Source organism: Pituophis catenifer, unplaced genomic scaffold, assembly GCF_029215685.1.
Source record: "Pituophis catenifer annectens isolate HBS135680 unplaced genomic scaffold, rPitCat1.0.hap2 SCAF_1, whole genome shotgun sequence".
Lineage (NCBI taxonomy): Eukaryota > Metazoa > Chordata > Lepidosauria > Squamata > Colubridae > Pituophis > Pituophis catenifer.
This window is the reverse complement of record NW_027256881.1, coordinates 110,793,024-110,805,051: the sequence shown is the minus strand read 5'-3', so window position 1 is coordinate 110,805,051 and position 12,028 is coordinate 110,793,024. Positions and strand designations below refer to the sequence as shown.

Sequence of the window (12,028 nt, the reverse complement as noted above, 5' to 3'; positions counted from 1 at the left end):
AGCCTTTGGCAGTTTGCCTTGTTATCCCAAGGTCAGAGATAAACTGAAGAATGGTGTTTTGAGAACTTTGCTTTCATTTAATTTGGAATACGCTGAGAATGAGTTAATTCTCAGCTGTTTTAATAAAATCTGTTTGTTTTTTGGAACTGTTTTGTATTTAATATTAACTACGTGGGCCTGGGTCACAACATCCGGGTAATATCAGGTAATATCGGGTAAGGAAGATTATTTTCAATAAGAAGTTTTTCAATTCAAATCAAAAGATTTGAATTGAAAATACACACACTGTCAAGTTTAACTGACAAGTAATTATGGTATCTATCACAATCTTTTAAGATGAAGACCACCTAAAGATAGACCAGCAAAAGGTTTTAAACACTAATATAGATTTTTCCAGTGTAGTAGCAAAACAAAATCCTGAACTAGTCTCTGGAAGTTGTGAGGATCCAGCTAAAGCAAACACAACTCAGATGAAATACGATAAGCACCAATCCTGTATATAAATATGTCAATAAATATCTTCAAAATCCAACTCATAATGGCCATAGTAATTATTCTGAATATGGTCACATTTCATGCAAATAAAGTAATTGTAACTTGGGAGTCCTTCTAGACCAGGGATGTCAAAGTGGCGGCCCACAGGCCGGATGCATCATGTGCAGGCCATGCCCACCCCAACTCCGTGAAGGGAAAAAAGTCACAATACGTCACGTGATGGCAACGTGACGTCGCGAGTTTGACACCCGTGTCCTAGACACTTGACTGTGGCAAATTATTATTTATTTTTTCTTTCTATTGTCTTGGGTTTGTTGTCCTTTGACCCGAGACTGTTAAAACTGGAGCAGTATATAAATATGTTCAAATAAAAATAAAAAATATAACCTAAAAAATCAGCTTGGTTTTTAACACAATATAATAACTATCTATATATGCTTGATAAAACTGAAAAAAATGTAGAATGCTTAGCAGATACTCAAACAAGTTCAAGGGAATCTAATTACTAATTACAACAATTCCTAAGCCAAATCAGAAGCCAACACACACATAAAATTTTTAACCTGGATAATCATGTGAACCCATTGTTAGTCTCCATCCAACTATCTGCTATTGTGCATATTTAAAAACATGTAGACTTATACCATCACTTACGGCATCACATCTGGATGATCACCAATAAGTTTGCTCATTGCAACACAAAGTCTCTCATGAAGATCATGGTTGATCTGGCCACAAGATTTAATTGTTTCTGCATTTCTCTCCAATAAATCCAATAAGATTGGACGAAGCTGACGGCCAATCAGAAGTGTGCATTCTTTATCTAGTAATAACTGTGATAGGGCAGTGAGAATGCACTGACGGTCCTGATGACTCCAGATCTGAAAAGGAAGAGATGTCAAATTAAAACCAGGATTCTCCCCTACCCCTAATTACGTTGAATCATCATCACTAGAGAGGATAAATATGGTACCAGCTGCCTAAATGAGCTACAAACATGCATATATAAACTAAGACAAAAAGCGTCAGAAAAAATACAGAGACCCTTATAGAGATATTGCATATTGGTATTTCTATCTGCCAAGATTCTCAAATGTTTTTGAAAGAGTCCTTTATCAAAAACAACTGAGCAAAATTAGCAGTTAATAGGTAAGAGAATTCTTCCCACAGATTAATAATTGATTAAAGTAAATATAGAAGATAAATATTGTACATGGACAGCTCATATAAAGTGTTACCTTATAACTGACATTTCTAAGTTAAGTATATTTCAAATTCACTATTCCTATCATATATTGTACTGTAGTAATGGTCACCAATATGGATGATTTCAAAAAAAGGATCAGGCAAATGCAAGAAAAATGCTATGAAATTAACAGCTCTGATGTTAGTTCTACAATCAACTTAAAACACACACACTATTTACTTACTTATTTATTTATTTCATACATTATTTCTGAAATCCTTGTTAAGAAGATAAAGGTTCCCCTCACACATGTGCTAGTTGTTCCCGACTCTAGGGGGCAGTGCTCATCTAGGAAGACCCTAGGGGGCGGTGCAAATTAAGGTGGTTGTTACTTATAAAGCCGGAGGTATCATATGGCCTGGTTAATTGAGGGACTGTCTGTCTCCCATAGTTCTCCATTCAGTTGACACTCCTCAATTAAATAATGTCATATGTTGGGATACTGGAAGCATATCTTCCCTGTAGCAGCACTTGCCTCTCAAAAAAGATTCCCAATGAGCTCCAAGTGGCTCCCTCTCTACTGCTGTTCAGAAAAGAGGTAGATATCTGGCTCTTTGCCCAGGTGTTTGGTAAGGGAGATTAAGACCCTTCTCTTCATTCCATCTGGACTGTTGTGTTTGCTAACTTCTATTGCTTTATTATAATTTGATTGTTGTGAGCCACCCAGAATCACTGGGAGTCAGCTACAAATGGTTCATTGCACAGTCAATCAGATGTTTAGACTGGATTTGGTATTTTTATCCACCTATCAAGTCTACCCTGACTTGGGATAGGCAGATGCTGTTTGAAGATATTATCTTAGGATGTAAGCTGTTCCAAGTAAAACTGTCTTTTGCAATTGACTGGTGGTGATTTTGTCAATGCCAGTTCAAGTTGTACTCTAGTTGTTTTGGGATTGCACCCAAGGCAATCTAAATCTAATCTGAAATTTATTTTGGAAGTAGATTAATACATTATTCGGTGTATGGTCTTAAGACTTAATTTTCGTCATAGCTCTTAATTCAGATTTTAGCATTACTGTTTCTTGAGAGTGTTCTTGAGACAAAAGTGTAGTGGTTAAGGAATCAGGCTAGAAACTATGATACCATTAACTCTAGTTCTAGTGCCAAACTCGGTGGGCAACCTTGTGCCAGTGTTTTTTTTTCTCACCCCTAGGAAGAAAGAATGGCAAACCATTTCCTAAAAACCTTGCCCCAAAAACTGTAGGGTTCAGGCAATCTCTGAAAATCTAGACACACTTGAGCAGCGGAAAAAAATACTGTTTTTTATTTCTCGGTTTATATCCCAAGTTGGCAAAAGACTACAATTAAGATTAGATTTGATTAGGAAATAAAATAATTTATTTTATTAGGAAATAAAATAATTTATTTTATTAGGAAATAAAATAATTTATTTTAATAATAAATAATTACTGCCTGAATTCATGTATTTAATCATTAACTGTCTTCCATCCCATGTTTTTACTAAAACTAACTCAAAACCAAACAAACCAGATGAGATACTAGTATGGTATTATAATATTAATCATGATTTATGTAACAAAACTATGGATCAGCACAATGTGTGAATGAGGACAAGCAAAATCAAATCCCCAACATTGGAGGTTTTTTAACAATAACAGGATATCACTACTGTTCAAAAATGTACCATGGCTGGATGCTATAGAACTGAATATTTTTTCTTAAAACCCTGACAAATAATCTTGTAGTTTCTGAGAGAATCCCCTAGAGCAGGCTTGTCAAACTGACGGCCCGCAGGCCAGATAGGTCACATGCAGGCCACGTCCATCCCAGCTCCGCAAAGACAAAAAAAGTCACAATACATCACATGATGTGATTGAGTTTGACGCCCGTATCCTAGAGTTTATAAAAAATGTTAGTTCTTTCCTTCTGAGGAATGTGTAGAGGGAGGGAAATCCATCCTTGCATATAAATGTCTTCTCCCATCTCCCACACCCAAGTCTCAAAGAGACCAGAGATGTAAAATTTCCTTTGAGAAGCTCCCAAAATATCAGCAAGTTTAAGGGAGAAAAATACTGGTTTCATTTCCATCCTGCCAGCAACAGTCCAGTGTTTGACATACTTTCATATCAACCCAATGAGGTTACTTGCTTATCCTGATTACTACCATAGGCACAACACGTAGCCTAGGGTTATTATTGGTGTTAGTTGAATCAATTATTCTTCACACTGATTTGTATTAAACTCTACTGCTGAATATATACTGTAGAGCTAGCACACTATAGATTAGGGGTGGGGCAATTATGGCCCCTTCATGATCTCTGCACTCCAACTCCCAGAATTCCTAAGCCTGGCACACTGGCTCAGAAATTTTGGAAGTTGAGATCCACAGGTCATAAAGGGGTCATAGTTGCCCACCTCTGCCTTTGACTATACAATAAAAATGCCCTCATTTTAGATGTACCACAATAGCCACGCCAGCTAGCCTAATCTCTCCTGGAAACTATATGAAAATGAAAGGCATGTAATAAAAGAGCAGTATTTTGGAAGATGCTCTCTTCCTACCCTGTAAGGAAAAGTTATTTTTACGACTCTGCTAAAAATTCACACAGGAAAAGTTCACATTCTTCTCCTGTCTCAAATCAATGGTAGTTATGGACAATGAGAAGAATACCAGCCTAGTTCTGTCTGACCCAGTAGACTGAGAAATCTTCCAAGCATCAAGAGCCAAAGTTCTCAGGGTTGAGGAAGACACAAGCGAAAGTGGGCGAAAGTGTATGGAACAATAGAAAATATTTGTAAACTCGGGTTTTAGATTTTTGGCCCTGGTTTGCTCTCCAGCTTGTTTCAGTTTAATCTTCAATCTAAGAACGTTCAATCAGACTAGGTAACATCATCGAAGTGTGTGGCTTTTTGCTTTTGATCATCTAAGACACCAGCGACGTTTTAATCTATTGCCGGAGGTCAGAAAAGTTTCCCCAAATGCACCGCATTTCTCTCGGGAGGCGACAAACGGAGGAGGCTGGCCAGTGTTTGTGTGTGGCCGTTGCGAGACTAGTGGAAAGGGATTCTCCTGCACCCTCGCTTCTCCCTCCCCCACCTCCTCTTCAGACAAAGAAGGTGAGAGAGAGAGAGAGACCCCAGCTCGCCCTTTTCTCCTCCTTAGCTTCCAAGCCAGGCCGATCCTTTTCCCCAAGGCCGGGGCGGAGAAGACGGACGATCAAGATTACCTGTGCAAGTCCACCCTTCTTTTCCGCCCGCCCGCCCGCCGCCGCCCACCCACCCAGTGGCCGAGGGCGGAGAGGGCGCCGCTGCCATTGTGGCTCTCTCCCACCTGTTTGGCGAGGAACCGGCTGAGCTCGCCGCTGCTCCTCTCGTTCCTTTGCGCTATTAGTTGCAACGGACCCGCTAGACTGAATTGCAGATGCTCCATCTTTTGGCGCCCGCGGGAAGGAATCCCTTCGCCTGGAGGACCCCTTTTCCCGGGGAAGGGAAAGGGGGAGGGGGTGTTGCACGCCGACCTGGGCAGCCACCACTCTCGCCACCCGCTGTTAAAAGCGCGACACGTGGGAAGAGAGTGAGTTTCGTTTTCCCCCGGAATTCCTACGTCATCTTCCAGCGACACAAGCCCCCACTGAAAGCCTTCTCAATGTTGCCTTCTGGCCGCTCCTCCCCTTGGCCAACTCCAAAAACAAAAACCCTTTCTTGCGCGGTCCGCTTAGGCTTTGCCACCTCTTTCTACAAACACACAAAGTTAATTACTATTACGACAGTGCAATGATCATATCTGGGTACTTGGGTTGAAGTAAAGAGCAAATAAAGTATAATGTAGATAAAAGAAATAATGTGAATAAAATAGGAATCATACAGAGTCAGATATATGGGCTCTGGGGGACCCTCTCTATTCACATTATTATAAGGGGAAGATGTGCTTGGATACATGAACTCTGAGAGACTCTATCTATTCACATTATTATAAGAGAGAAAGTGCTTGTTGGAAATTACATTAACAAACAGTTAAACCCTTTTAAGTGGTAATATATCTTCTGATACCTAGATGTCAAGGAAAGGACTGCTATATGGAAAAACATCTGAGTGACCTGACTGTGAATGACACAAAGACCTATATGTTACAAAGAGTTACTTAATCCAATGAACTTACCCAAGGACAGTAGTAACTCTCCCATTAGCGACTCTGAGCACTTAAGAAAAGTTGTGTGGCTAAGATAATCTTATAAACTAAGATTAATGCTTTAAGTAATTAGATGAACTTATTAACAAGTAAATGTAACCATAGAAGGAAAATCGGATGTATGATCTCATGATTAACCATATATGGAAAATGTATGATCTCACTGAATCCTTTGTCTTAGAAATGTATAAAAACCATTGTATCAGAGTTCTTTCTTTGTTCAAAGCTTCAGGTACAAATCTGGCTCTGAACCTTGCGCAATAAACTGTCTCTGACTGGCCTGGGAATGTTTTTTAGTCCTTCCATTCCACAACATTTATGGCACCCTGGCAGATGGGACTAAGGAACAAAGAACTTTTGTTCTGCCAGACAGCCTGCCCCAGCGGAACCGACGCCTCCCCAAGGAAAATCCACTGGCCGGCCATTAGGACTCCTTTGAAGTCCACGGAACTTTTCGGTGAGGAGGTGCCGTAACCTGCTGGCGAAACAGGCTAGTCAAGGATCCTTAAAGGCTAGCCAGACACAGAGACCTTAAAGAAAAGAAAAGAAAAAAAAAAAGAAAGAAAGAAAAAAAAGGAAAAAGAAAACAGGTAAGTATAAATCAGAGAGTTAAAGTCTCTCTGTTTAGAGTACCCACCCGTTAAATGGGTGGCAGAGGGGACCTGATCACTCTCCTGGGAGACCAGATGGCATTCTGAAGTCTCTGGAATTAAGTATTTAAAGTATTTAATTAAGTATTGTGTGGGATTGTGCGGGTGGTTAAACCTCTGCGGTTCTCATAGACGACTGTCGGAACGTCCAGCGTCGTGAGCCAGGGGTAGTGTTGTTAGAAGGGTGGTAATAAATATTGATCCGTAGAAGCCTAAAAGAAACCCCCCCCTTAATTACTCAAGTATCAGGCAGAGTTTGCTAGGGTCTGTTTGATGAAAAACTAAAGAAAGGGGAGAAAATAAAACCTTATGCAATAAAAGTTTTTTTAAAAAAAATGTGTGATTTTATGTGTGGTAAGAGAAAAGAACTAATTGCAGTGTTATAAAGTTTCTGATAAATTGCCATTCTTAACTAAGAATAAAGAAGACTTTGTTTACTCTTCTTCCCACCCGGAGTTTAGCAGGCCGTAAAGAGGAAAGCCTGTCTAAATGGGAAGACTTGATCAATTTGGTGTGATTTCTGTTAAAAATATATATATAATGATAGTGTGTAAAATTGAATGGAGTTGAATTGATTGTTTGGCTGGCCAGCAAATTAAGTAAACTTGTGTTTGAATAATTGTAATGATTGGTTTGCATGAAGTGAGTTTTTTGCATGTGAGATTGGTGTACGCAGTTTGATTGCAGTGTGAATGTGAAGTGTGTTGAGGGTAAAAGTTGGTGAAAATGCACTTTAATTCCCCTTCATATAATTTGTGGGAAATGTCTGTGAATTGTGGAGGTTAGAGAGAAATGCAGAATGTGTTGCTTTGTTGGAAGAATGCTGAATGAAGCAGGTGAATGCTGAATGAAGTAGGCTTGGTTGCCTGCTGTAAAACATTTTTTCCTCTCCCCCCCCTCTTCTCCTTTGGAAGTGAGAAGCAGGAAAAGGGTGGGCTGTTGGATTTTTTTTCAGCGGACATCTCTCTCTCTGCTGAAAGAGCAGAAAAAGGAGGGGGAAAGATCGGCTAATGTGGTTTTTGCTGCTGATCTCTTTAATTTGCATACGAAAGCTTTTCTGCTCTGAATACAATTTTGATTTTATTTTTTTTCTGGAAATTTTTGAGGTTTAAAACGCTTAATTAAACCTATATAAAAGAAATGATTTTGAAAGATTTTTTTAATCTGACTTGCATTTTACTAAAGGCAGAGGATTGAAACTAAAGTTTGATATATTTCAGATTTGTTTGTTTGATTGTTAGCAGCATAAATTGTTGTTCCTTTCGAAGAAGGAGCTAATTTGTTTATAAAAGAAAGATATTCACTAAAACACAGAGATGGCAAGCTGAATAATTATAGGGAACAAACAACTACAAAGGGTTAGGAAAAACAGAGAGTGAACTATACAACTATTACTTATTTGCCAGATCCAGGACAGAAGAACCTGATCACAAACAAAGACAGGATTTAACCACCATAAAACCACACACACACAAAATAAAGAATTCACACACCAAATCAAAAGATGTTTTTTTTGGGAAAAAAGGGAAAAAGGGTTACTCTTACAGTTACGATAAGCTAGCCTCCGAATGCCGTGCTTGTGTTTGTTTCTTGCCTGCCTCCCCAGAAACAATAAACTGATTCTACTCTCAAGCAGCTGACCTCCAATCATTTCGAAGTAATCTCCCAACCGGGAGTTTTGAATTCAGGAAGGGAAAGCTCTGCCTTTCAACAATTCTTAAAGGGAAAGGCTCCTTTTTCCTTCCGACAGGAGTAGCGTCTCAGCCTCTATCTATAAACAAGCAAAAATTAAGATAGTTCTATGCAAAATTAATTGTATCTGGACCTTGGAGTTTCAAATGGGAGGGACATGAAAGAGGGAGCCTTGAAAATTTGAAACAAGCTTTGACCAAGGCTCCGGTATTAAGTTTACCAAACTTGGAAAAGCCATTCAATCTCTTTGAAAACACACACACACACACACACAAATGAAACAATTTTAATGCAGCAGACAGACTTGATTGTAACCACAAATCACAATTTGAATCAAGCACAGTTCTTAGCCAACACCAGATCAATGGATCAGTTTGGATTAGAACATTATGGTGCTGAAGTGATTGATTTACAAACAAAAATAAGACCTGATTTGGAGGAACACCCCCTGGAGAAAGGAGAAGCAATTTGTATAAATGGTTCCTCTAGGGTGGAAGGGGGAGTACGGAAAAATCCTGGAAACAAGGGGTTTGCCTCGAAATTGGTCTGCTCAAACCTTTGAATGGTATTCATTAAATTAAGCTCTATGGACAGGGAGCCTGGATAGCTCAATAGACAAATGCATTGTAATTTAACACCAGCTGTCTGCACTTACTGTCAATTCGAATCTCACCAGGCTCAAGGTTGACTCAGCCTTCCATCCTTTCTAAGGTAGGTGAATTGAGGACCCAGTTTGTGGGGGCAATAAGCTGACTTTATGAAGGCTATTGCTTAATGCATTATAATCCTGAGTCTCCCGGAGAAGGGCGGCACATTAATTAAAAAAAAAAAAAAAAGGGGATACTGGAGACTGTATGGGGATGCTGATGTATGCTGGATACTGTATGCATTTGGGATAGTGCATTCATTTGGCAAAATATGGGTGGAGTCATTGGGGAATTCAAGCTATGCAGATGAACTTTTAAAAAGCTATGGTTGTATTGGGATGTATCCTTTAGTAACATCAATTATAAACAAATGTTTGAAGCTGTCAGGAAACAACAGATGGGTGGGAGACCACCAGCTTTAAGACCATTTCAATGTATTCATGTGGATTTTACAGAATTGCCAAAAGTGGGGAGAGTAGAATATTTATTGGTCATAGTGGACCACCTCACAGGGTGGGTTGAAGCTTTTCTCTGCAGAAATGCTACAGCAACAGTTTTATTATACCCAACCTAGAAAGATTATCATCATATGAACTGTTGTTTGGAGTAGTTTTCACTACAGGAAGCATATGCATTAATTTTCTGGAAACCAGAGACAAAGTATTGAAACAATATATGTATAAACTGTCCAGATATTTTAAAGTTTTTAGGAAACAAGGACTATTAGCCCAAACACCACCTTTGAAGTTTCCAGTCCATAAATTCCACCATGATGATTGGATGTTCCTGGAAGGAAGTGAAAGGGCCCATGCCAGCCCCAAAGGAGTGGAAGGATTGAGTGGTTGCCTATGCTGTTTCCCAACTGAAGAGGACTACAACTGCTCAGATCCCTTTGCACTCTCTCCCAGATGTATTGGTTTTGTAATTGTGCTTTTAAGATCTTAGGAGGACGGTCCTGGATTCACTGGACGAGACTGAAGCCCGCAGACCAAAGTGATCCAGCCACATACCAGGTGACAACAACTGACCGGCCCTTGGTGTTGAGGTTCAAGAAGACATCTAGCTGAGCCCTACCGGTAACGGGCTCTCCACGCGCGGTGGTGATCGTCAAGCTTTGCTGAACCACCCCGGAAGCTGGTTCTCTACGCACGGCCGAAGCTTGGAACGGAGGAAGACAACATTCCATGACTATAGTTTGTAATGTAAAACCCATTAACAGTGATAGTATCCAGTAAGCACTTATTAAAAACACTCATGGTTGAGGAAGATGGGCTGTGGGGACTCTGGGCAACAGCTACTTTAGCCCTTCTGTTGGTATTGTTTTAATACAATTGATATTGCCCTACCCCCAAGTTACACATATCCCTAACCCTCTTCCTAACATGGTGAACTTGTAAACTACGGGTCTTGCACTCTTAAGGCCTTATGGGTGTGGGAATAAAGTCACAATGATTTATTTGGGGATTGTGGGTACTATTAGCCAAGGGTCTAGTGAGTGATGCTAGCTTGAACAGAAGTTCCCCCGGTTGTGTGGATGTTCAAGAAATTCCCCTTGTCTCTGTAGAAGGATTTGAAGATGTCAAGAATCCCAGGGGACCTAGCAGCATCAAGACACTGAATGGGGACACTTTGGGTCAAGTCCACTCCCGCCAACAACGTGGCATCAGAAGGTGGAGTGGGTACCTTATTCCTAAACCAACTCCTAGACCTAAGGTTAAGAGTTTAACAATCCTGGTACAGGGGGGACTAGAAGGGCCCCCACAATAATTGAAAAGAGGAGATTGCATATCAGGGATACTGGAATTGGGTTGAAACCTGGTTAAATCATAGGGTCACCTTCCCTGTGTGTAGAGACATCAGAAACCTGGTAGGCCTATAGGATCCCTGACAAAAGAACAATGTCCATCAGAAGTGTACCTTGGTCCTAGAATGAACCTTAGGGATGTAAAACTAACCAAAGATCTTTTTTCCTTCTGCACACCACTCACTTTCTCATCACCACCAGCTGCCATCATCACAAAATGGGGAGGATGGAAGAGGTCCTGGAAGGTATCCAAGGAAAGGTGCACTAGTCTGTTCCAGCCCCTCACTTCACTATCTGGTTCTCCATTAGGTCCAACACAGGTTTATGTGTCTTCTTTCCCCCTGGGATACTACCTCCCGGTATCTTTTTGAAGGTCCAATCCTCGGAGATAAGCAAAAGGACCCTTCACTAAAAGTCCCATTACAGCCGCTGACAGGAATGTTTGTGGTGGGGGTTTTTGGGGGTCTGGACTAATGCAAGGAACAACCGATCACATGCCTTTTCCGTAAATCTTCTTATGTGAAAGGGATGCGTATTTATGTTTGCCAACAAATTGGACCAGAACATGCACACTAGTACTCCTTTTTCCTGAAATAGATGTTGTCAGGGGAGAACATGCCATCCCTGTTCCTCTCATGTTCAGAAACGGGTACCAATCCTAGTCCCACTATTAGTAATCATGGGGATAGGAACTGCAGTGGAACAGGTGTAGGTGGTTTAACACACTCAGTAATACTGTTTCAGCAATTATCAGAAGAAAGCCTGAACCAAATTGCTGGAACCCTGGTGGAAGTCCAAGACCAGATAGAGTCATTGGCGGCAGTGGTCTTACAAAATCGACGTGCCTTAGACCTTGTGGCCACAGAGAGAGGAGGTATGAGAAGATGGTTGTTTCTATGTGAATAAATCAGGTGTGGTCAGAGAAGTTGCCAAGGATTTGCAGGATAGGGCATCCAAGATAAGTCAGAGGTTACAAACAACTGACAGGTGGTTTTCTTGGTTGCCTGGATCCGGCTGGATTAAGCAAATGTTATTCTTGTTGATATGGCTGTGGCAGGCCTAGCTTTTATTCCTTGTGCAGGCCTAGCTTTTATTCCTTGTGCAATCCCGGTGCTGAAACAGCTATCTATCAGAGCAGTGAAAGAGATACAGACTGCGAAGGAATTAGTTTTGACAGAGCGCTTTCTTGAAGAAAAAAGTTTCTGAAACAGACACATATGTCGAAATAGGGTCTGGGAAAAGAATGGAGGAAGTACCTCCAAGGATTACTAGGGTGAAGATCAAGAAATACCTATCTCTTGCCTAGATTAGTCATATGTTGTGGGATATTATATGTTGGCTT

General features: G+C 40.5%; 1 protein-coding gene across 1 annotated transcript in view; it reads right to left on the bottom strand.

Annotated features, from left to right (window-relative positions):
• MDN1 (midasin AAA ATPase 1) overlaps positions 1-5,205 on the bottom strand; it is a 119,218-nt gene extending 114,013 nt beyond the window's left edge. Inside the window, exons 1-2 of the mRNA XM_070932851.1 lie at positions 5,036-5,205; positions 1,150-1,376 (exon numbers count right to left, since the gene is read on the bottom strand). Coding sequence (XP_070788952.1) covers positions 1,150-1,376; positions 5,036-5,134 — 326 coding nt within the window. The 5' untranslated portion in view covers positions 5,135-5,205. The remainder of the gene's footprint in view (positions 1-1,149; positions 1,377-5,035) is intronic.
• Positions 5,206-12,028: the final 6,823 nt, after the last annotated feature.